The sequence below is a fragment of the Gymnodraco acuticeps genome, unplaced genomic scaffold (genome assembly GCF_902827175.1).
Source record: "Gymnodraco acuticeps unplaced genomic scaffold, fGymAcu1.1, whole genome shotgun sequence".
Taxonomy (NCBI): Eukaryota; Metazoa; Chordata; class Actinopteri; order Perciformes; family Bathydraconidae; genus Gymnodraco; species Gymnodraco acuticeps.
This window is the reverse complement of record NW_022992090.1, coordinates 820,035-846,445: the sequence shown is the minus strand read 5'-3', so window position 1 is coordinate 846,445 and position 26,411 is coordinate 820,035. Positions and strand designations below refer to the sequence as shown.

Below are 26,411 nucleotides of genomic sequence, written 5' to 3'. Positions count from 1 at the left end.
TAGCTTTTGAAGCAAGTGAACAGGCCAATACTGTTGACCAGTAATCAGGTGCTAAGAATTAACCTCTACTACTGAATCCTTATCTGTATTTATAGTACACTGGCCTTTGTCCTCAGGGATTATAGGTTGCTCAGAGAAACTCAGTGGCACAGCATAATGGTTGCTCTGTGTGTGTGTGTGTGTGTGTGTGTGTGTGTGTGTGTGTGTGTGTGTGTGGTGTGTGTGTGTGTGTGTGTGTGTGTGTGTGTGTGTGTGTGTGTGTGTGTGTGTGTGTGTGTGTGTGTGTGTGTGTGTGTGTGTGTGTGTGTGTGTACACCTGTCATCTTTAATTTAGTACACTGCAGTAAAGTGAAAGCAGGGCTATATCACGCTGAATTTGTATTCACCAGTCTTTTAGTGACTACCAGGAAACATAAACACTGGTTGGTGGTGCCGAACATGTTATGCTCTCTGTTGGAGCCATTATTAACTTAAGGGGTTGTAACAGTTATGTGCAGACAGAACCTTTTCATACCATATAATGTAGCCCAGATTTTTCCCAAAACTTTAAAACACCACAACACCCCTTTTCAATATTTACATAGCTACCCTGATATATTATAAACCTTTAATGATTATTCAAAAAGAGAGATTCAAACACTTTGCAGACTAGAGAAGACTTTATTGAAACAAACCCATACCATTGCACCGCCAAGTCAGAAAGTAGTATACTTTGAAACATTCAAATGAATTGACAACAAGGTTCGATGAGGTCACACCACAGATATGCAGGTGGCATATAGGAGGGAATAGCAACCCAGACACCATGGTGACACGTTTTATTGACAGACAGGAGACTAGCCTTGTTTTTAGAAGTTTTACATTTGTAAATCATGACAATCTTTGTTGTTATCTTGAGGCTTACACAAGCAGTATTTAGGGAGAGATACATGTGGATGTTGTGAAGGATCCTAGATTACTGGAACACACAATACAGTACATACCGATTATGTTAAATCTGTGTCACAAATAAATTCCCTGTCTCACTGTAATGTTTGGGAATACACTCAGTAATACACTCTGTGCATAAGACACTATTGAAATAATAGAATAGAATAGAATCTTTTTTTTAATAAAATGATAAAACCTTGCCTATCATCATCTATTACACACAAGTACTTATGCCAATAAGGTCATGAATAAATGAATGCACTTGTAAAAGGGTTTTACCTGATTAGTAGGAGCAACAATTTCTTTACCTTTACAGGCTTTTCAAAGTCCTCCGTAAAATATATCGCCAAATAACATGAGCAATGTGATCAAATAACTCTTTCACACCATAACAACTGCTTATTTTTTAGCGTACCACATCAAAAAGCACCACCAATAGAAAATTAGAGACATACTCAAAAAACTCAATCAAACAAAAGATGTGCAATATTAACACTAAACCTTTCTACATTCCAATCACCTTTTTTTGTATGTAGAAGACACAGAAGCAGTCTATCAGGTCTATCTCAGGATGGCTGCATTATGATGAGGACAATAACATATTCATTAAACAGTGACAGTTAAAGCTTGAAAATATTATTTGAATGTGCATTATTATTTATTTATTTTAGATTTCTAATACAATTATTTTCACATACAATCATTTTCAAAATTCCGCAGAACAGAACAGAACCTGACTGCTAAGTGAGTTATGAAGCATTGTTCATTCCCTTTATGACATTGTATACCTGCAAAATGATTTAGATGTTTTGAATTAACTTTGGTCCTCCTTTCAGAATCTTAGTTGGTTAATGCCTATACTCCAACATCTCAGAGGTGAGCTTCGTGATATGCTTCCATGCATGCTGGATGTGTCTTGATTCAGTACTGCGTGCACAGATGGCAAAGCGCAGGACAAAGCGGGTGGAGAGCTGGCAAGGCACGAGGTGGATCTCTCTGCTCTTGGTGATCCTTTTCAGCAAGAGCTCGCTCAACCCATTGGAGCCCTGAAAGGAGGGGGAAGGAAGAACAAACCTATCACAGTGAGAAGATATACCAAAGTCTGGAATTTGGTCTTTCCTAAACACTGGGTTAATGGGTTAAAATATGTATCATGTTGCAATTAGTTTGATAACTGGGAGGTCTATATTCACTCAACAATGTTGAATAAAATATAATCAACATTCAACAATACAGCCACACTTTCACAAACAGAAGAGGAACACATGGATCAAGTAAATGTGGTCCTTAGATGTTGGATGTGCTTACCTTGAGCCTGAAGCAGACCAGTCCCATGACGACCTTTGCACAGATCTCAAACCTGCTGTCTGCTCGCACCAGACTCTCAAACTCTTTGGCCAAGTCCACTTGCTGTAAAGAGAATACACAACTGTAATCTGCTATGACTCATGCAGGTTGGTACATGTACCTTATAATTGACTGTGCATGTAGATTAAAGTATATCAGATAACCTCAACAAGACAATATTTGACAAGCAACTGCTAAATGTTGTAATTTCAATGATGTTCACTAGATGGCAGTGCTGTATTATAATGGCTTTCAGTCATACAGATCAGGGGCCTCATTTATAACGCTGTGCGTAGGATTCACGTGGGAAGGTTGCTTACGTAGTAGAAATCCAAAAAATAGGTACCGAAATTTTCCGAAATTTTCCGATTCACCAAACATTGCGCACCGGCGAGGAAAGTGCGTACAGCACTTCCTACGCCGGTTTCCCTTTATAAGTTATTATTAGTATGCTGTGTACCTTGTGTGCACCGCCTAGTGGTTAAAGCACGTTATTGAATTATATTTGTTGAATAATGTTATTTGATGAAAAATATATTAAGAATACATACTTTCATAGGGGGAAAGTAGAAGGTCAATGATAGAAACATAGAATATAAAAAGTCAAGAAGATACTATAAGTGATCTCTACAATAAAACAGTTTAGTTTAACTGATATTATACATTAATTATACTCTTATGTATGTAGATAGAATAAGAAATGTGCAGAATATGACAGTTTAATGGTGGAGGTACACACATATTGATAGATGTCTTGTAATGCGCTGTTGAGGAACCTACGACCCAAGTTGTGTATATGATCAATAAACCTTAGAAAATCTTGAAATCTTGAAAGGGATGTGCAAAATAGCCATTATACAGTTTTTAATTAACTATTAGTAGAGAATAACGAGTAATGAATATACTTTATAGAGATCTGCAGATAAATGTTTGGTCTTCTCAAGCACCAACTATCAAATATCTCGCCTGATTGTTGGCACTTGACAATCACCTTCCCTGAATTTTACTCAGGTGAAACTAAAGTCTGATTTAAGGGTTGTTTATATTTCACATCATTAATCAGAATCTGCAAAGTAACTAAACTAAATGTAGTGGAGTAAAAATACCAGGTTAACCTCTGAATTGTAGTGGAGTAGAATTACAAAGTAAGCTGTCGTGTGGGTATATATTAATGCTGCCCATTATGGATACAAGCGATTTTCACCCATTTAGTAATTACATGTTTTAAATGTGTACACACCAATGTGTTTCCTATCGCCTAAACCTCCAGGGCTGTAGCCTACACAGTTTAATACTGTTAACTTCTAATTTTGGGAAAAACGTCTTTTAAAACTACAATTCCCAGTAGAGACGTGCCATAGAGAACATGTTGCGAAACACAATAGCCAGCATGTGTATTTCTCGGGGGCGTTCGAGTCCAGTTTTGAATAGTCTGCCGTGATTTCGTTCCATTTCAAAGAGCTTGACGCTCGGCGTAACCTTGGCGCACTGCCACTCCAACATCACGGGGTTTGTCAACGGGACTGTAGTCCCAAACGATAGCTGGGGATTATGGGTAGGGTAGTGTCTTCGGCCATGCTAAATCTCGAAATGTCCCGTCTGTTTCTGGTGACTTTATTTACGGCTAAAAAGCCCAAGATTATAGAATTAAACGAATAAATAAAAACAAGGATAATTGTGTGTTATTGTTGAGTAAATAACAGTGTGTTATTTAGAAAAGAATAACAAATTAAAAGGAAAAGATTTTAAAAAATACAGATTTCAGTATTTTGAGGCTCTAAACCCCATTTATTTTCCTCACAGACGACAAAAAAAGTCCGACATTATACGATTTAAAATAAAAACAAATAAATAAAAAGATAAAACACTGGCATGTAATTTACGTTAGAATAAATAGAATGGTTTTGAATAATAGATGAGAGTAAAATCTACGTCACTTTACAGCCCCGCCCACTTTTGGGGAAACCAACGCTGTCATTTGAACGGCGATCAAGCCTGAAGCCACAGAGATCTTCTTTGACTGTCCTTTCTTCTTAGAGGAAGTACAGAAACACGTAACTCTGGATTTGTTTTAATGTTTGAGGTAAACGACACAGCAGCTTTTTGGCATGATACAACTATTATTTTCTGCCTCGCTCATGAGAGTAACAGCTGGCAAAATTACAGCCTCGCCTACTGATTTTAATTTAACCATATATCGAGCCCGATTGTCGATTTCAAAGGTGTGCTCTAAAATGATATTTATAAATGACTATTATCATTATTATAAGCAAGACAATAAATGGCAAAGATATGTAGAAAATAAACGTATTTTAGATACGTTCATAACGAACGTAACGTAGGAGTAAATACGTTTCTAGCTAAACGTAATTCAGAATGCAGTTTAGTTCTGTGGGAACGTAATTTTTAGGAGACAGGGTTGGACTAGTAGCACAAGTACAATCAAGTACTTTTACAGTGTACTTTTTGAGTAATACTCGTTTAAACTCCTGTCCTGAGTACACACTTTAATGTATTCTGCTATCTTTGATGAGAGATAAAATAATTTTGTGCAATAAGTTCTTAATGAAATTGGTACTGTTGGATTCAGTACTTGGACTACTACCAAAAGTACAATCAAGTACTTTTACTGTGTACTTTTTGAGTAATCCTTTGTCAAACTCCACCCCTGAGTACAATAATGCATGTTTTCTGCCATCTTTGATGAGAGATAAAATGATTTTTTGCAAAAAGTTCTTAATGACATTGGTACTGTTGGAATCAGTACTACTTGGACTAGTAGCACAAATACAATCAAGTACTTTTACTGTGTATTTTTTGAGTAATCCCCTGTCAAACTCCCCTCCAGAGTACAATAATGCATGTTTTCTGCCATCTTTGATGAGAGATAAAATAATGTTTTGCAATAAGTTCTTAATGAAATTGGTACTGTTGGATTCAGTACTACTTGGACAACTACCAAAAGTACAATCAAGTACTTTTACTGGGTACTTTTTGAGTAATACTTGTTTAAACTCCTGTGCTGAGTACACACATTAATGTATTCTGCTATCTTTGATGAGAGATAAAATGATTTTGTGCAATAAGTTCTTAATGAAATTGGTACTGTTGGATTCAGTAATACTTGGACTAGTAGCCCCACCCACCCTCTTCACTCTGTGTGACTTCCCAGTCACTTCTGTGGAGTCTTTCCGCTTCCTGGGCACCATCATCGCCCAGGAACTCAAGTGGGAGCAGAACATCTGTTCCCTCATCAAAAAAGCCCAGCAGAGGATGTTCTTCCTGAGGCAGCTGAAGAAATTCAACCTGCCAAAGACGATGATGGTGAACTTCTACACCTCTATCATCGAGTCCATCCTCACCTCCCCCATCACCATCTAGTACGCTGCAGCCACAGCCAAGGATAAGGGCAGGCTGCAGCAAACTCATCTCTTTCGACTCCACTTTGAGCGATAGAACTTTTAACAAAGCACTTATATACTGATAAAGGACTGGCTTATCTAAAGCCAGTTGAGTAGCACTTGAAATGTTTTGGCTCTATGAAACCTGATGTACTTATATGATTCTGTTTTCTTCAAGGTTGTGTCTTCCTGGTCGAATGCACTTATTGTAAGTCGCTTTGGACAAAAGCGTCAGCTAAATGCAATGTAATGTAATGTAATGCAGCATGTCATCCGCTCTGCAGAGAGGGTCCTGTCTGCCACGACCAGGCCAGTCTCTAAAGAGTTTCCAAAGTGTAACAATGCTGTTGCTGGAGTACTGATCTAGTGGATCTAGTGTTCATATCATGTGTTTACCATATCCTGTTAAAATACTCTGTCCAACATAGTCATTATTGTGAAGAACATTTTTACAACGCTTATTATATATCAGAATCAGAAAAATGTTTATTACCAGGTAGGTTTACACGTACGAGGAATTTGACGTGGTAAAAAAATAATACATTATTGTACTCTGGAAGGGTGTTCAATCATTTTATCTCTCATCAAAGATAGCAGAAAACATGCATTATTGTACTCAGCAGTGGAGTTTGACAAAGGATTACTCAAAGAGTAAACAGTAAAAGTACTTGATGGTACTTGTGCTACTAGTCCAAGTAGTACTGAATCCAACAGTACCAATTTCATTGAGAACTTATTGCAAAAAATCATTTTATCTCTCATCAAATATGGCCGAAAACATGCATTATTGTACTCAGGGGTGGAGTTTGACAAAGGATTACTCAAAAGGTACACAGTAAAAGTACTTGATTGTACTTTTGGTAGTAGTCCAAGTACTGAATCCAACAGTACCCAATTTCATTGAGAACTTATTGCACAAAATCATGTTATCTCTCATCAAAGATAGCAGAATACATTAATGTGTGTACTCAGGACGAGTTTAAACGAGTATTACTCAAAAGTACACAGTAAAAGTACTTGATTGTACTTTTGGTAGTACTCCAAGTAGTACTGAATCCAACAGTTACAATTTCATTAGGAACTTATTGCACAAAATCATTTTATCTCTCATCAAAGATGGCCGAAAACATGCATTATTGTACTCAGGGGTGGAGTTTGGCAAAGGATTACTAAAAAAGTACACAGTAAAAGTACTTGATTGTACGTGTGGTAGTAGTCCAAATAGTACTGAATCCAACAGTACCAATTTCATTGAGAACTTATTGCACAAAATCATTTTATCTCTCATCAAAGATAGCAGAATACATTAATGGGTGTACTCAGGACAGGAGTTTAAACGAGTATTACTCAAAAGGTACACAGTAAAAGTACTAGATTGTACTTTTGGTAGTAGTCCAAGTAGTACTGAATCCAACAGTACCAATTTCATTAAGAACTTATTGCAAAAAATCATTTTATCTCTCATCAAAGATGGCAGAAAACATGCATTATTGTACTCTGGAGGGGAGTTTGACAGGGGATTACTCAAAAAGTACACAGTAAAAGTACTTGATTGTACTTGTGCTACTAGTCCAAGTAGTACTGAATCCAACAGTACCAATTTCATTGAGAACTGATTGCACACAATTATTTTATCTCTCATCAAAGATAGCAGAATACATTAAAGTGTGTACTCAGGACAGGAGTTTAAACGAGTGTTACTCAAAAAGTACAGAGTAAAAGTACTTGATTGTACTTTTGGTAGTAGTCCAAGTAGTACTGAATCCAACAGTACCAATTTCATTAAGAACTTATTGCACAAAATAATTTTATCTCTCATCAAAGATGGCCGAAAACATGCATTATTGTACTCAGGGGTGGAGTTTGACAAAGGATTACTCAAAAAGTACACAGTAAAAGTACTTGATTGTACGTGTGGTAGTAGTCCAAATAGTACTGAATCCAACAGTACCCATTTCATTGAGAACTTATTGCACAAAATCATTTTATCTCTCATCAAAGATAGCAGAATACATTAATGTGTGTACTCAGGACAGGAGTTTAAACGAGTATTACTCAAAAGGTACACAGTAAAAGTACTAGATTGTACTTTTGGTAGTAGTCCAAGTAGTACTGAATCCAACAGTACCAATTTCATTAAGAACTTATTGCAAAAAATCATTTTATCTCTCATCAAAGATGGCAGAAAACATGCATTATTGTACTCTGGAGGGGAGTTTTGTTCTGCGTAGATGGCTCTGCTAAGATTGTTCCCTAGTTTAGGTTTCATGTTATGTGTTTAGATAGGTTCCTGTTTTATTTTGATAGTCTTGTCTACCCTCATGTGTCTAAAGTACGTTTCCTGCCTTATCTGTTTTCCCACGGTTGTGATTGTCTAATTGTCTTCACCTGGTGTTGTCTGTCTATATAGTTATCGTCTTCCCCTGTCTCGTTGCCAGATTGTCTTGTGTGTTCCAAGCCTTCCAGCGTAATATCCTTTTGTCATTGTCCATAGAGTTAGATTAGTGTATTAGTAGTTTTTGTTTTGTTGCTTTATGTATTCAGTGTGTTATGACCTGTCTACATTAAAACTATTTATTTTGATACTTTGTTTGTCTCTGCATCGTGCATTTGATTCCACGCCCTTGTACAGCCCTAACAGTACAATCTGGCCAAAACATGGAATTAGCAGATGCAGAACCAGTTAAAACAGCAATACGACTTCAGGGCGAACGTCTACACCAGGGGTGCCCAACCAGTCGATCGCGATCGACCGGTCGATCGCGGGGAGATTCCCAGTCGATCGCGAGATGTGTCTAAAAATAGAACAACAATATTCTGTTTTATCGTTAATGTCCTAACATACTCTTCCTGTGCCAGAATAATGCACTTGAACGCATCAAAGCTTTGTGATTGGCCGGCGTGACCCCATGTGTCGGGGCGTGGCTAGTGGGCAGTGCACTAATTCGCTAACGTTGTCCGTGTCAACAGGAGTGACAGTCCGCACACAAACAAGACCGCAATTATGGCAGAAGCAAAACATATATAATTTTCACTCCGAGTGGGAGGATGATTATTTTTGTATCTATTCCAATTAAAAGTCCATCTGTCTCATCTGCAATGCGAGCGTAGCTTTATCGAAGAAGGGTAATTTCGGAGCGGCATTTCAAAACAGTATACAAACGCTACGAGACAGAATTCCCTCCTAATTCTGCCCTACGCACCCAAAAGGGGAGGGGCCTGAAAGGACAGCTAAATGCACAGCAGTCCATTTTCACCAGGCCCAACAACAAGATTAAGGCTGCTACCATAGGATCTTATCGTGTCAGTCACATTCTTGCGAAACACAAGAAGTCTTTCAAAGACGGCGAAGTTGTGAAAGAAGCATTCCTGGAGGCTGCCGACACGCTTTTTGGGGACAGTCAAAATAACAGTAGCATTTCAACAGGTTTTTGACATAATAAAAACTCAAGTTAGATACCGTTATTAATCAGCTGTAAGTTGTAGTTTGTTTGAACTTATTCATTATAATTATTGTACACAATGGTATAAGAATGCAAACTTAAATTGATTATAGTCTATTATCAATTCAGGTTAAGAAACTAGTGTTGCTTGCATCCTATTTTAAAGGCATTTCTTTTTATAATCTACTAAAATGCAACAAAAAAATGGTTTGATTCTATTAATTTTGTCTTTTTTATTGCACTGTTGCAGCAGATTCCTGTGTAGCTTCAGATCTGAGTTGTCTTATTAGTAAGCCTAATTTATAGTTTTGTAGCAACACTATTTTTATATAATGGCAAAGAAAGGGTTCAGAGTATTTTCTTTTTTTCCTGTGTCATATGTGGCAGCACTGTTCAATGTGTCTTGAAAACATTACCCACTGTAGTATGTGACGTGTGAATAAACTCCAACTCTGTTGTGTAACTTCAGTTAAATACTTGTATGTGTGTAGATTAGAAAGAGGTAAGATAAAGGATCTGCAGTATTTTATGAAGTATTAATCGTACAAAGGTCAGTTTTATACAAGTAGAAGTGTGTATTTACCTAGTAGCCTAGTAGGCTGTCAGTAACTACGCCTCTATATTTGGCCTGGTAGATCTCGGCAGACTGGCAACTTTAAAAGTAGCTCTCGGTTCAAAAAAGGTTGGGCACCCCTGGTCTACACCATCATGAGGAGAAGTTCTCTGTCATACACCAGGCAGTGAGGGACCTGGCGGAGCAGCAACATGGACTCCAAGCCTCGGTCAACACCCAAATCAGCGACATGGCGGAGGCAGTGCATCGTGTGCTGGCACGCCTGGACGCCGGTGCCACTGCTCCGGCATTACCTGATGCTGCGGCTCATCCTCAACAGCTGGCAGCCCCTCCTACTACAGCGGTGCTGCTTCCTGGATCTCATGCTGTCCCGTTGCCTCGCTTGGCCCCTCCAGATAAGTTTTCCGGAGATTCCAATGACTGTAGATCTACACTTTAAGTTAATGCCCTACATATATAGCTCTGATTATGCTCAGATTGCATTTATCATTTCTCATCTGTCCGGCCGTGCGGCTGCATGGGCTACGGCGGAGTGGGAGAACAATTCTGCAACTTGCAACTCTGTCTCTCAGTTCATCCACTCGTTTAAAAGAGTGTTTGCACATCACACACCAGCTGTAGAGAGCGCACAGAATTGGACATACATTCAGCAAAATCAACGCCGAGTGGCGGATTATGCAATTGAGTTCCGCACTATGGCTATTGATTGCGATTGGAATGATTCAGCGTTAAGGGACATATTTCGGAACGGACTATCAGAGAAAATTAAGGATCATTTATTGCTTATGGATCCTCCCACAGACTTAGAAAGTATGGTAGCGGCTGCTATTAAGATTGACAATCGCATCTGTGAGAGAGATAGAGAAAGAAAGAAGACTGCCGTTTCGTCCAGCGGAACCAGAGGGTTCTCAACAGCTGTTCATCCTGTCCGGAGGACATCATTCGGCTCGTCACCTGCTTCAGAGGCCACAGCGTTAACCCATTGACTCGAAGGAGCCGAATCTCACCGGAGGAACGACGTCGCCGCCTAGTGGAGGCAAGATGTTTCTACTGCGGTCAACAGGGGCATCAACAAGCCATGTGTCCAGTAAAAGAACAGGCTCACCGGTGAAAGGGAAGACACTGGTGAGCCAATCTGACTTTTTTGACTTCCCTTCACGCACATTAACTCAAGTTATGCTATGTGAAGGTAATCAGGTTATTGAACAGGGGGCACTTGTAGATTCTGGAGCCGATGAGAGTTTTTTGGATAAAGAGCTAGCTCTTTGGCTTAACCTGACGTTGACGCCATTACCTTCGCCGTTAAAAGCGAACGCGTTAGATCGGCGCCTACTATTCACAGTGACTCATTGCACCACACCTGTAAAAATGACAATCAATGACACTCATGTTGAGAACATAGTTTTTCATGTGTTTAAATCAGCTCAACACCCGATCATTTTAGGTTACCCTTGGTTACTTTTGCACAATCCTGTCATTGATTGGCGGTCAGGGAAAGTACAAGAGTGGGGAATGTTGTGTAAACAGAAGTGTGTACACGATCAGAGTAAGTTGATACTGAGGAAAATCTCCACTTCTAAAGCAGACTGTCACAACGAACCTCTTTCTGACTATTTTTCTGATTACCCTGATTTATCAAAGGTTCCCACATGTTATCATGATCTAAAGGAAGTCTTTAGTAAAGCTAGGGCGAGTGCACTACCACCCCATCGGCCTTATGATTGTGCTATAGACTTGTTGCCAGGATCCACGATTCACAAGGGCCGTCTGTACTCCCTGTCAGCTCCAGAAAAGGGGTCCATGAAGGATTACATCGACACCTCACTCAAGGCAGGACTCGTCCGACCGTCTTCCTCTCCTGCCGGAGCGGGTTTCTTCTTCGTGAAGAAAAAAGATGGTTCTCTCCGTCCCTGCATCGATTACAGTCCACTGAATGACATCACGGTAAAAAACAGATACCCCCTCCCTCTCATTGACTCTGCTTTTGACCTATTGCAGGATGCAAAGTGTTCACAAAACTGGATTTACGCAACGCTTATCATCTCGCAAGAATAAGGGAGGGGGATGAGTGGAAAACTGGATTTAATACCCCAACAGGACACTACGAGTACCTCGTAATGCCTTTCGGGTTAACTAACGCCCGAGCAGTTTTCCAGGCGCTGGTCAATGATGTACTCAGGGAGTTTTTTAACGTGTTTGTCTTTGTGTATTTGGATGACATTTGAATCTTCTCTCCTGATAAGGAGACTCATGTGCAATATGTCCACCAAGTACTACAGCGCCTACTGGATAATCACCTGTTCGTAAAAGCAGAGAAGTGTGAGTTCCATGCATCAACTGTCTCATTCCTGGGGTTCATCATTTCTCCTGGACAAATCCTGATGGACCCTGCAAAGGTCAGTGCAGTGGCAGACTGGGCCACCCCCACCAATAGGAAGAAGGTACAGCAGTTTTTGAGGTTTGCTAACTTCTACAGACGATTTATTAGGAACTTTAGCTCTGTTGCTGCTCCCCTTCATGCACTGACCTCACCAGGGGTTAACTTTGTGTGGGGCCTCAGGGCCGAGGAGGCTTTTAATGAGTTAAAAAGAAGGTTTACCACAGCTCCCATACTGACTGTTCCTGATCCTCAACGACAGTTTGTTGTGGAGGTGGATGCCTCCAATGATGGGGTGGGGGCCATTCTCTCACAGAGAGCGGCTGGGGATCATAAGATGCATCCTTGTGCCTTTTTGTCTCGCAAACTATCTCCCGCAGAGAGAAACTACGACGTCGGAAACCGAGAGCTGTTGGCAGTCAAGATGGCTCTGGAGGAATGGAGGCACTGGCTTGAGGGGGCGCCACAGCCGTTCTTGGTTTGGACCGACCACAAGAACCTTCAATACATCCGCAAAGCTAAGAGGTTGAACTCACGCCAGGCCCGGTGGCAACTTTTTTTTAACCGTTTTGACTTTACATTGTCTTTCAGACTTGGGTCCAAGAATGGCAAACCTGACGTCCTCTCACGCCTCCATGACCCAGAGCCCATCATGGCCAAGGATCCAGAGCCAATCCTTCCACTCTCCCGTGTGGTTGGGGTGGTGACATGGCCTATAGTAGATCAGGTGAAACGTGTCAATGGTGAGGGGCCGAAACCTAGTGGCTGTCCATTGGAGAGGCTATTCGTGCCTGAATCCATGCGGTCACAGGTTATTCATTGGTCTCACACATTACTGCTCACTTGTCATCCAGGGGTCAAGCGGACCGTATTCGTCGTTCGACAGAGGTTTTGGTGGCCTTCCTTGGTTAAGGATGTCTCCGAATATGTGGCTGCCTGTGTAGTTTGTGCCAGGAACAAGACGTCATCAAAATCACAGATGGGACTTCTGCAGCCTCTCCCCGTTCCCAGCAGGCCCTGGTCTGACATTTCGTTGGATTTTGTCACGGGTCTTCCTCCATCCAAGGGTAACACCACTGTCCTCACTGTAGTGGACAGGTTCTCTAAGATGGTCCATTTTATTAATAATAATAATAATTCATTTATTTTATATAGGCGCCTTTCAAGGCTCTCAAGGTCGCCGTACAAACACATAAAAAACAAGATACACAATACCTAACACCAGTATAAGAAACATAAACAAGACAATGCAACAAATCAAATAAATAAAACAGAGGATGTGTGATGGATAATGATCAGGGTGGATATGCGAGTGTGAAGAGATATGTTTTGAGGCGTGATTTGAAAATGGGGAGAGAGTCAGTGTTGCGGATGTCAGGTGGGAGGGAGTTCCAGAGGCGGGGTGCAGAGCGGCTGAAGGCTCTAGACCCCATGGTGGTTAAACGGAAGGGGGGTGCAGTGAGGCTGAGGGAAGCAGAAGATCTGAGTGTGCGGATGGGTGTGTTGATGTGCAGGAGGTCGGAGAGGTACAGAGGAGTGAGGTTATGGATGGCCTTAAAGGTGAGGAGCAGAATCTTAAAAACGATACGGGATTTGACGGGGAGCCAGTGAAGTTGCTGAAGAACAGGAGTGATGTGGGTAATGGAGGGGGTTCTGGTGATGATGCGGGCGGCAGAGTTCTGAACCAGTTGAAGTCTGTGGATGGATTTGAGAGGGAGACCAAAGAGAAGGGAGTTGCAGTAGTCGATGCGGGAAGTGACCAGGGTGTGAACAAGAATGGCGGTGGTCTTAGGGTTAAGGGACGGCCGGAGGCGGTTGATGTTGCGTAGATGGAAATAGGCAGACCGAGTGATATTACTGATGTGAGATTTGAATGAAAGTGTGCCGTCGAGGATGACACCCAGACTCTTAACCTGAGGGGAGGGGGAGAGTGAAGAGTTGTCTATAGTAATTGAGAAACTGTCAGGTTTGGTTAGGGTTATTGCCATGCCAAAGTTGCCGTCAGCTAAAGAGACTGCTCAGGCATTATTGACTCATGTTGTCCGTATTCATGGTATTCCCAGAGACATTGTGTTGGATCGAGGTCCTCAGTTTTCCTCCAGGTTCTGGAAGGAGTTTTGCACCCTCCTGGGAGAGTCCGTCAGCCTCACCTCAGGTTATCATCCCCAGTCCAACGGACAGACGGAATGGCTGAATCAGGAGCTGGAGACGTGCCTGCGCTGCCTGGTTTCTCAGAACCCTGCAACCTGGAGCGAGCATCTGACATGGGTGGAGTATGCACGCAACTCTTTGCCCACCTCTGCTACCGGTCTGTCTCCCTTTCACTGTGTCTTTGGCTATCAGCCTCCTCTATTCTCAGAAACTGAGAAGGAGGTGGTGGTGCCATCTGCTCACGCCTTAGTCAGAAGATGCCACCATGTCTGGGCTGCAGCTCGTCGGATCCTCCTGAGGAATTCGGCTCGGATGAAGACGGTGGCGGATCAACGGCGGCGGGCGGCACCTACATACAGACCGGGGCAGCGGGTGTGGTTGTCCACAAAGGATCTGCCACTCAGGGTCTTGTCAAAGAAGCTCGCTCCAAGGTTTGTGGGTCCATTTCCTGTCACTAAAATAATCAATCCTGTATCTGTCCGTCTCCGTCTGCCCAGGTCACTACGGGTTCATCCAACGTTCCACGTCAGCCGAATCAAGCCGGTTCTGGACAGTCCCCTGGTTCCACCCTCCAAACCCCCCCCCCCCCGTGTTGTTAATGGCGGTCCGCTGTACTCTGTCAAACGTCTCCTGTCAGTGAGAAATCGAGGCCGAGGTCGTCAATTTCTGGTTGATTGGGAGGGCTACGATCCTGAAGAACGGTCCTGGGTCCCGTCCAGTTTTATCGTGGGCAAAGACTTAATCGAGGACTACTACAGGTGTCATCCGGAGGTCCCAGGGCCGTCAGGTGTCGTCCCTAGAGGGGAGGGTACTGTTGTGCGTAGACGGCTCTGCTAAGATTGTTCCCTAGTTTAGGTTTCATGTTATGTGTGCATCTAGACCGGGTGACGACAATACCTATTGACGCAGCAACCACTGTAAGTTATATTCTTGTTTAATTAGACTTCTCTGTTTCATTTATTCTACTCTGTATAATTGTTCTGTAGTTATTGTAGCTAAAACGGCGCTTTTGAGAGATTTTAAATCTCAGATCTGCTCAAGTGAACCTGTTACACAGGTCTCAGTGGGCACTCAAGCCTGCATTACAATATAGGCAGGGCCACTCTGCTGTCGCCCATCAGCTGTAGAGAGTTAACTAATTAGAGGGGCGTGGCCCCACAGCTGTGAGAACTCAGCAATCAGGCGTCCATTTTAGGTAACTCTTTCCTGGAGCGTCAGCTTCAGCGTCAGACAGCCGAAGACTGACAAAGTCATTGGAGTCCTGCGGGAGTCTCTAAGACTGACAAAGACATTGGAGTCCTGCGGGAGTCACGAGGGTGGCAAAGAGGAGGCAAATCCTACTCTGATTGAGCTAATTACCGCTGGTGTCTTACTTTCTTTTCTTTAGTTTTCTAGCCCCTCATGCTATAATCATGTGTATTTTCTCCATTCCTGTTCATGTGTCTTCTCGCAATTATCACTGGCCCCGTGTATCTCCTAATCGCTATAACCGGCCTGCTCTCGTCTATCCCACATGCTCCACTGAGATCCAACATCTATAGTTTGAGGTGGCCTGTGGAACTGCCAGTCAGCTGTTCCTAAGGCTGACTTCATCTCTGGCTACGCCTCCCTGCAGACCCTGGATTTCCTTGCTCTCACTGAGACCTGGATTACTCCATTCAACACATCCACCCCAGCAGCTCTCTCCACAGCATATTCCTTCTCCCATACACCCAGACCCACTGGCAGAGGAGGTGGCACTGGTCTCCTGTCCTCTCTCCCAAATGGAGCTTTTCCCTCTTCAAGCTACCTAACTTCACTCCTTCCACCTTTGAATTCCATGCCATCACAGTAACCCATCCTATACAATTAACCATTGTTGTTCTCTAGCGTCCACCAGGCACCTTGGGGACTTCTTGGAGGAATTAGATCATGTCCTCTCACACATCCCTGAAACTGGCCCTCCCGCTGTACTTCTCGGAGACTTCAACCTCCAGACAGGGAATATAGACGAACTAACATCTCTGTTAACCGCCTTTGCTTTCTCACTGTCTCCTTCCCCACCAACGCATAAAGCTGGCAATGTCCTTGATCTCATATTCTCAAGGAACTGCACTACTTCTAACCTCTCTGTAAACCCGCTCCACACATCCGATCACTTCTTCATTTCATTCTCTCTACCCCTTTCCAAACATAACAAACTAATCTCTTCTCATCCTGCACCTGTCCGCCGTAACCTTCGTTCCCTCTCCCCCTCTCCCCCTCTACCTTTGCCTCATCGGTGCTCTCAGCCCTCCCTTCCTCTGACTCGTTCCAAACTCTGCTGCAGAAACTCTCCTCTCTACTCTCTCATCCTCTCTGGACTCTCTCTGTCCTCTCACATCTCGGCAGGCTTGTCAGTCCCCTCCTGCTCCCTAGCTAAATGACGCACTGCGTGCTAATAGAACCGTCCTTAGGGCAGCAGAGCGGAAACGGTGGAAATCCAAACACCATGACGACCTCCTTACCTATCAGGCTCTCCTATCCTCTTTCTCTGCTTCGATCTCTCAGGCAAAAAGCACTGTCTTTCAAGATAAGATCCAATCTTCCTATTCCAATCCCAAAAAACTATTTTCCATCTTCTCCACCCTCTTGGACCCTCCCAAAGCCCCTCCCCCCTCCTCACTTCTGTCAAGCGACTTTGTTAACCACTTTGAAAAAAAGGTTGATGATATTCGCTCTTCTTTTTCTGACTCACCTTTACTCACCGCTGGGTCACCAGACCCTCCTTCCACCCACACACTAACCTCCTTTTCCCCTCTCTCTCCAAGTGAGGTTCTTACCCTCATTACCTCTGCCCGCCCTACCACCTGTCCTCTGGACCCTATCCCTTCAAACCTCCTTCAGACTATCGCTCCTGATATTCTACCGTTTCTCTCCCATTTCATCAACACTTCTCTAACTTCTGGTCACTTTTCAAACAGTCTCAAGGAGGCAAGAGTAAACCCTCTCCTAAAGAAACCCACTCTCAACCCGTCTGATGTTATAAACTACAGGCCTGTCTCTCTACTCCCGTTCCTGTCTAAAACACTTGAACGCGCTGTCTTTAAACAACTCTCCTGTTATCTCCATCAGAACAACCTTCTGGATCCGCACCAGTCTGGTTTCAAGGCAGGTCACTCCACAGAAACTGCTCTCATTGCTGTCACTGAGGAACTGCACACTGCCAAAGCTGCATCCCTCTCCTCTGTCATCATCCTGTTGGACCTGTCTGCTGCATTCGACACGGTGAACCATCAGATCCTCCTTCACACTCTCCAAGAACTTGGAGTTTCAGGCTCAGCACTTTCCCTCCTCACCTCATACCTCAAAGACCGTACCTACAGGGTAACTTGGAGAGGGTCCGAGTCCAACCCTTGTCAATTAACTACAGGGGTCCCTCAGGGCTCTGTTCTTGGTCCCCTCCTCTTCTCCCTGTACACAAACTCGCTCGGATCAGTCATTAGCCCGCATGGTTTTTCATACCACTGCTACGCTGACGACACCCAATTAATTCTGTCCTTTCCCCGCTCAGAGACCCAGGTCGTCGCATGCATCTCTGCTTGTCTAGCTGACATCTCTCAGTGGATGTCTGCTCATCACCTCAAGCTCAACCTTGACAAGACTGAACTGCTTTTCCTTCCGGGAAAAGATTGTCCCACTCTTGACCTTACAATCAACATCGGCACCTCTGTTGTTTCCCCGACTCAGACTGCAAGGAATCTGGGTGTGACCCTAGATAACAACCTGCCCTTCACTGCAAACATTGCTGCTACAACCCGTTGCTGCAGATACACGCTTTACAACATCAGGAAGATACGTCCCCAGCTGACACAGAAAGCGACGCAGGTTCTGGTCCAGGCTCTCGTCATCTCACGCCTAGACTACTGCAACTCCCTCCTGGCTGGTCTACCTGCATGTGCCATCCGACCTCTGCAGCTCATCCAGAATGCAGCGGCTCGTCTGGTCTTCCACCTTCCTAAATTTTCCCACACCACTCCGCTCCTCCGCTCCCTTCACTGGCTTCCGGTAACTGCTAGAATCCACTTCAAGACACTGGTACTTGCATACCATGCTGCGAATGGATCTGGCCCTTCCTACCTCCAGGACATGGTTAAACTGTACACCCCAGCGCATGCACTACGCTCTGCATCAGCCAAACGACTCGCTGCACCCTCGCTGCGAGGGGGACCCAAGTTCCCATCAGCAAAAACACGTGGGTTTGCTATCCTGGCTCCAAAATGGTGGAATGAGCTCCCCATTGACATCAGGACAGCAGAAAGCCTGCACATCTTCCGGCGCAGACTGAAAACTCATCTCTTTCGACTCCACCTCGAGCGATAGAATTACTAACAAAAAACTGCTAACAGAGCACTTATATACTAATATAATATATCTATAGCCAGTTGAGTAGCACTTGAAATGTTTGGCTCTATGAAACCTGATGTACTTATATGATTCTGTTTTCTTCAAGGTTGTGTCTTCCTGGTCGAATGTACTTATTGTGAGTGAAACTTCTGTGCAGCAATGCAGAGCCAAGGCTCAGGAAAGGATGGAAGCTGGAGAGGCTTTAGTCAAACACTGTTATTTATTGAGAGTAGAAATACGGCCGGAGAGATCACATGTGTGAGCAACCAAGCAACACTCTGAAGACAAAGAGTGGAAACATGGATCTATATATCCATAAGGAGGAACCTAAAAAGCCCGCCTTTCCTACCTTAATCATTACCAGACTTTGGAACAAAGACCCATTGTGCCAAACTTCTCACCCACAGGAAAGCAGAGGACCTCTTGACCTGTGTCCTTCTCACATTACAGGCAGGAGCATATGCGACTTTACGAAAAGCATATGTTTGTAAATTAACAGTTTCTCAGAATAGCTGAGAACTTCAAGACACAAAGAGATCGGATTAAAAATATTCTCTGACACTTATTGTAAGTCGCTTTGGATAAAAGCGTCAGCTAAATGCAATGTAATGTGTTTAGATAGGTTCCTGTTTTATTTTGATAGTCTTGTCTACCCTCATGTGTCTAAAGTACGTTTCCTGCCTTGTCTGTTTTCCCACGGTTGTGATTGTCTAATTGTCTTCACCTGGTGTTGTCTGTCTAATATATAGTTCTCGTCTTCCCCTGTCTCGTTGCCAGATTGTCTTGTGTGTTCCAAGCCTTCCAGCGTAAGATCCTTTTGTCATTGTCCATAGAGTTAGATTAGTGTATTAGTAGTTTTTGTTTTGTTGCTTTATGTATTCAGTGTGTTATGACCTGTCTACATTAAAACACTTTATTTTGATACTTTGTTTGTCTCTGCATCGTGCATTTGATTCCACGCCCTTGTACAGCCCTAACAAGTTTGACAGGGGACTACTCAAAAAGTACACAGTAAAAGTACTTGATTGTACTTGTGGGAGTAGTCCAAGTAGTACTGAGTCCAACACTACTAATTGTATTAAGAACTTATGGCTAAGAATAATTGTATCCCTCATCAAATATAGCAAATACATGAATTATTGTACTCGGGAGGGGAGTTTGACAGGGGATTACTCAAAAGTACACAGTAAAAGTACTTGATTGTACTTATGGTAGTAGTCTAACAAGTACTGAGTCCAACAGTATCACTTTTATTAAGGATGTATGGATAAAAATCATTTTATCTCATCAAATATAGCAGAAGTTGCATGATTTCGTTCTGTTTGAGAGTATTACCCAGAAAAAAAGACAGTAAAATTACTTCATTTTATTGTTGGTAGCAGTCAAACTAGGACTGTGTAACAGTGTTAGTTTTTTTTAAGAACTCATGGTTAAAATAATTTGTATCGCATGAAGCAGAAAAAACATGCATTCTTTTACTCTTGCTTTAGTGCCGCTTCTCAGCGATTACCGTAAAGGCGCTATAAACCGCGCACTCAAAAATGAAGAACTGCTCATTTGACCAAGCAAATTTGAGAGACGGCTGAGTTGACCGCAGTCCCCCCCCCCGCAGCGTTTGTTTAATCATTTTAAGATTGGCTTTAATCAATGTCTGAAAATGAATTCTTCATATATGATAAATGAGAGGTAACATTTTATTTATGGTATTATTTCCACATATTTATCTCCATTCTTCCTTCTGCCAACGGTGTCGCAGTTTCTCATCTCTCCCGTTGTTGTGCTTAGTGCGTACGCATGGGTTAGAGTTTGCGTGGAGGACCGCACGTTTTCCCGTCAAGTTAGTATTTTATAAAATCGCAAACATTGCGTAGAAACTGGCGTACGCCATCTTTTGAGCGTATATCCCTTTATAAATGAGGCCCCAGAGCCTTTTTTTCCCACTGGTTAAAAAAGAAAATAAGAAAACTGTTTCCAACTGGTTCAGTCTACTCTATACCTTATAGTGTAATATCCTTACTATAATCTCAAAGGAACCATTTGAAACTATTGATGAACAACCCCATTGATTCAAGGGTTTTTTGCAGGATAGAACTGATAGGAAGCACTGCCATTAACCATGAAATAGTCTGCATCATATTCTGCTTTCATCAAATAATGTGCACTCCTTTTTACACATTTTTAAATGGCAAAATATGATCATACATACAACACAAACCTCATTAATTCACGTATGATCAAAGAATGGTGAAACACTAAACCTGTATTCTTCAATCTGATCACAATAACAAGGGGGAACTCCACTTTCCTGCTTCTCTATAAAGCTGATGAAAGCAATGAATGACCAACGGATTGACCACCACCTTGTTTTCTCATTCCCAGCCAGTAATTCACCATCACGCAGAGGTGTTTACAAGCCAATATACTATAATGACCTCATTTCTAATGACTGTGCGCTAGTTAGACTCACATTCCACATGCCTTTGACATTAAAATGCTTAATTCACAACTTTTTCTCAGGGAAAGAAGTAAAGAAACAAAGTAAAGGTTTTTCCTCCACTGGGAAAGAAGACACTTCAGTTTTTTTGGCATTCTGTATTTCAATTTGTAGGCTAAATATTGTTTGATTAGATTTAAAGAATAAAAAATACGGATCAAACTGTTGTATCTAATCAAGAGGACGGATGCACAGTGGAGCAGTGTGTCATGGGTTATGGCCGCGGGGCTCACTGCTGCTGCTTCATTTTAAATGGAAGTAAACGCAAAACAGTCTCATTTGATTGACAGTAGACTGGAGGGAGGAAGAGGAATATGAAAGGGGGGAGAGAGAGGCATGGAGAAAAGGATGGGCATTGGAGGAGAAATGTTGCTATAAAAAGAAGATGCAGACCAGACCTATAAGACTGACAGGATGCGCTGATGGAGGCAGAGATGAGGACTTTAGTGCTGGGGAAGATTATGTTGGGTGAGGCGTTTGATGGACGGATGGGATGGCATTTATTATAAAACTATTGTATGCATACAACTACGTCAATTAACTGGTTAGAGAAATGAAAACATAATATTTTAAAGGTCATGAATCAACAGAACCTATCAACTGAATTTCTCTTAATACTTTCAGAGATAAATGTTAAGATTTTGACCATTAAAGAAATGTAAGAGCAATGATACATGATGGATTATTCAGCTGGTGTCCTACCTTGCGTATATGATCCTGTAGGCCTTGGAGCCCGTACATACGGAAGACAAACCACATCTTGAGTGAGCGAAATCTTCTGCCAAGGGGAATCTGCCAGTGCTACAGAGCACAGGAGGGCGAGAGTCCATTATAGGTTTAACCCTCTGCACGTTTTTGGGTAATTTGGAAAATGTTATATTTTGTAAACTGTGGAAATAACTTATTTAAAGAACTTTTATCTTACCCTATAATCTGTGATCAAGCCTGTGAAAGAATACACATTTCAGTTAAAAATGTCACTTCATAATATACTTATAGTTTACATTTTAAAAGCAACTTGTTATAAAAAGATATTTAGGGATTAGTGTTCTGGTCACGACATCCGAACAAAAATACTGACAACAATAACAGACAACAACAACTGGCACCTACTGTATAAGTGAAATGAACAAAGCATTGCCATTAAACATTATTCGCTTTAGAAAAGGATATATTGTCAGGTGTTGCATTTGGCATTGCCTTCCACCGTCCAGGTGTTGTGTCATCGTGCCCCCCTCCCTCATCTCAGTCAGTCCACACAGGCTACTGGCTGCAGATACAGATAGCTCATCTCTTTTTAGCTGGAGCTAGAAACCACTCATTAGATGGAAGAACCCACATTGTGTAAGCGAATGGCTTTTCGTGAGGTGCCTCAGTGTGGTGAGGTAGCTTTGTCTTTCCCTCTGTGTGCTTGTGTGACAGACAAATTACAGAGCAGCTCTGAGCCCATCTGCATAGCATGTAAAGAATACACACAGAAGACAAACACACATGTAGACATTGATGCATATTATATATTATTTTCTATGTTAGGTCTTGTTGAAATGGTTCAAGATTATGTTTTTGGGCTGTATATATATTATGTGAGGTCACAAAGGTAAAAACGTAACTTCAGCTAGCATCGAGTTGTGAAAATGTCCTCACAAACATATGTTTACAAGAACACTCTTGTACAACTGTCTGGTTGTCAGACATTCACCTTCATGCCTATTTAAGCTGGATAGGCTTCACAACACTGCGTTTTAAGAGGTTGGTGCATGCTTCAGCAGTTAATGTTTAATCGGAAATATGGCTCAAACTAACTGCCCTATTCACAACTAAACAGTAAACAAGGTCAAATGTGTTCATTGTTGGCAGGTTCTGCTGTAAAGGCCAAAGTCAATTCAACCTGATCTGTAGTCATTGATTAAAATACTATAAGTGAATGATCTTACCTGACTCCTGGTTTTCGTGTTTCAGGTAAAGAGGTTCCATCTTGAAGGCTCCAATAATTGACTCTCTCTTCTTTACCCTGTTGATAGGTTTTGACAAGCAGAGATAATGTTTACATCAAATATGAACTGACCATTTAATAAGGGCAAAGGAATCTTATAGATTTGGCACCATCATATATTATGTTTAGTAATAGTTTAGTGTTCCCCTTGTATTTTACATATGACATGTGTCTTAAATAACCTGATAGTAATACACTACATTATTAGTATGGTGTACTGATTTACACAGTATAGGGTATTCTTAGTGTCTAAATATACTGCATTAAATAAATAAACATGAAAATGTGTCAGAAGTCAACAGTTATCCTGTGAGCAGTGACCGGCTGAGCCAGAGCTGATGGAAAAAGGGTTTATCCCCTCTTCCCGTCCCCTTCTGTCAGGTTTGATTCACCTGTTTGCATCTTGTTCAGAGCATGTCTCGTTTTGTTTGCTGCTGACAGAAGGGCAGATGGGAGGCGTAGTTCTATTTTTACTCTACACATGATTGAGGTGTAGATGGAAACCGGTTTGAAATGGATTACTCTTTGTTACTTTATGGGGCAATGAGTCACTCTGAGCTAAATTGCTAAATAATCTGACAAAATACAGAAGGTGCTATTGTCATGGCCCATGAACCTGCAGCTGGGCCAGAAGTCTACAGGATCTTCCACATCTTTGTAATATTTTCATCAAACCAAATAACACACTGATCCTCAATTGAGTTTATTATAATAATACGTTTACTGATATGACATATATACTGACATTATTATGTCAAAAATGCTTACTCATATGCCCTTTTTAAATGTCTTATTCTTCACACTGTTCATTACAGTACATCAGTATATAATACTGTGACTTGAACAACCTCCTTGTTGTTGACGTCATTGGCTATCATTTTGTATCAGACACCCTCATATCTGTATGTTTTCTTTAAATGTGACAAAGGTAATATGAGCCCTGTGGCCTTTTATAACACATTTAAGTTCTGTCCTTTTTGGACACTCACAAACACACCATGTTAAATGCTAAAAAGAGGGATGATAAATCTCGGGGTTTAGTGTCATACACTATAATGAAATGTATAACTCACCACATTGTAGAGCAGTCAAAGTTGACCAAAAGCCACTTGTGTGGGTTGAAGTTGAATGAGTCTGCAAACTTTAGAAGGAAAGAGAATAAACAATAGTAAGGAATCAAGAGGTCATGTATGTATGAAATAACGAAAATAAAACATTTATGATTTCATTAAATATCAGTGTCTTTCATTGTGTGCATATAGTGCTTAATATTTTTAGGAAGTAAAACAAAATACATGAAGTTAATGGTTATAAAAGTATTAATATGATTTCTGTATCTTTAGTTAAACTTGAAAAATGTGTGTTGACCAAAACACACATCTTACTACATCTTAATTTACCATTACTGACGCAGTGACACCCTTTCACCAACAGCGTTAACTGGACTAAAGCATCCTCAGTTTATTTGAAATGCAAAGGAGGAACACTCAGCCGACAGCTTGCAGAGCGCAGGGAAAGTAACCCTTTCCTGGCAGCGTTTCTTCAAAGAGAAACAAACCTTTCCTAATCTGTTCTCATCTCTATGTTGGCTATCTTTTGTAATATCCTTTTCTCTACCTCCACAAATGCAATAACACAGCGTGGAGAGACAATGTGAGGCAGACTCCTGGCTGACTGTTGCCATGCTGACTGATTCAAAGGGGGCTGGTTTCCTGCTCGCCCATCAGTCATATCCTAGCAACCAGCCCTCCAGCAGGGCTGCACTCTCATCCTAAAACACACACCATCTTCTCATTGGATAATTCAAATTCACCTTTTTTGGCTCCAAATGTTTATATTATATAACTACAATATACTTTATGGATTCTACCATATACAGTATATAACAGCATGCGGATACAATTAATAGGTTTTTCTAATAAGTAATCCCTTCACCACTTCCTCATAAAAGGACCCTAAATACTAATTCCAATAAAATGTAAAATTGCAAGTATAAGAGGGAAATGTGTTCCAATAGATTATTTTAGATGCAACCACAGTTGGTCTTTACAGTCAAGTCGATTTCTTCCCACCAACATTGTTTGAACTTGTGTGGCTAATAAACAGTGATATATAAAGGTCTAACGCTGCCTCAGGAAATGACTCTGTCCTTATCTCTGCGTCTCTGCACGGCTCGGGGAGCAACAGCTTCCTCGGAAGCTTCAAAAGGCAGATTGATGCTCCTGCGCCAATCCCGATTGTTTGGCCTATTACTCACTCGTGCATGCTTCCTCCTTGACATTAACATTATGACATTTTGAAACAAAAATAAAGCAGCTGGATATAATCAGCATTTAGTTAGTGTTGCCTTTTATAGATGCTATGAGAGATATTTTACAACTAATTGAACAGAAATAGGCTGTTTTCTCCTTCAGCATGTATTTAGGTGGATGCACACTTCAAATTTTGACCACAATATCAAGTCTGTTCTGCACATATTGGGATGATCGAGATTTAAACCATGTCAAAACTGAGTAACTAAACATCATTACTAATTGAACAGGAACGCTTTGATATTTTATATGCCATTCACCTCAACGCCATTCAACAGAGGTCTAAATTCAGGACAGATGAATGCACTCCCTGCATATGCTGCATCAATGTGCATCCACATCTGTTCTTCATTACCTGGAACAGACACAAAACAGAGAGGCTGTTAACGTTTTAAAAATAACAACTTTTGACAGTCGAGATTTAATAACCTGAGATATAAAAAATATGATTCATGAATTTTCAAAATATATATTTGGAAACGAGTTGCATATCATTTGTACTGAATTCTGAAGGAAGATACTGAATGTTTGGTAAACTGACTGACTAAATAATTTTTTGTCTGTCTGTTTCTCAATCACACACACAAAAGCTTACAATCCATTTCCTGTTGTGAAACAAAAGAAAATTGTGTGTGTGAGCTTGACTCACATATTGGCCCCAGCTCGGTGGTGTGATCAAAAGCACATGATGGCGTGGTGCCAAGGGTCGCACAGAACTGAAAAAGACACAGACATACAAATCATTAACGTCCCGAAGTGCTTTGTTACCTGTAGCAATTTCAAAAATGGGTACAACATTTTTTCATTTTTACTGTCACAACAATGGCACTCTCTATAATATAAATGTAAAAAGGACAAATTCACACTTATTTCAGCTACTGTGCAATATCACTTTTATCTAATTCCTTTTATATCCTAATTTAAATCTGGATATCTTTGATGGTTTAGTGCTCCTGGACCATTTCAGCCTACTGTTGTTCACTGATAGTGATCGGTGAGACCAGCTGAGACAGGGATTATTGTC

General features: G+C 41.6%; 1 protein-coding gene across 2 annotated transcripts in view; it reads right to left on the bottom strand.

Annotated features, from left to right (window-relative positions):
- Positions 1-654: 654 nt before the first annotated feature.
- Positions 655-26,411, bottom strand: part of ddc (dopa decarboxylase) — a 50,130-nt gene continuing 24,373 nt past the window's right edge. For both annotated transcript variants that reach the window (XM_034202646.1, XM_034202645.1), the window contains exons 7-14: positions 26,037-26,103; positions 25,648-25,742; positions 24,149-24,216; positions 23,017-23,093; positions 22,008-22,027; positions 21,785-21,883; positions 2,239-2,340; positions 655-1,976 (exon numbers count right to left, since the gene is read on the bottom strand). In XM_034202646.1, the coding sequence (XP_034058537.1) occupies positions 1,779-1,976; positions 2,239-2,340; positions 21,785-21,883; positions 22,008-22,027; positions 23,017-23,093; positions 24,149-24,216; positions 25,648-25,742; positions 26,037-26,103 (726 nt within the window). In that variant the 3' untranslated portion in view covers positions 655-1,778. The remainder of the gene's footprint in view (positions 1,977-2,238; positions 2,341-21,784; positions 21,884-22,007; positions 22,028-23,016; positions 23,094-24,148; positions 24,217-25,647; positions 25,743-26,036; positions 26,104-26,411) is intronic.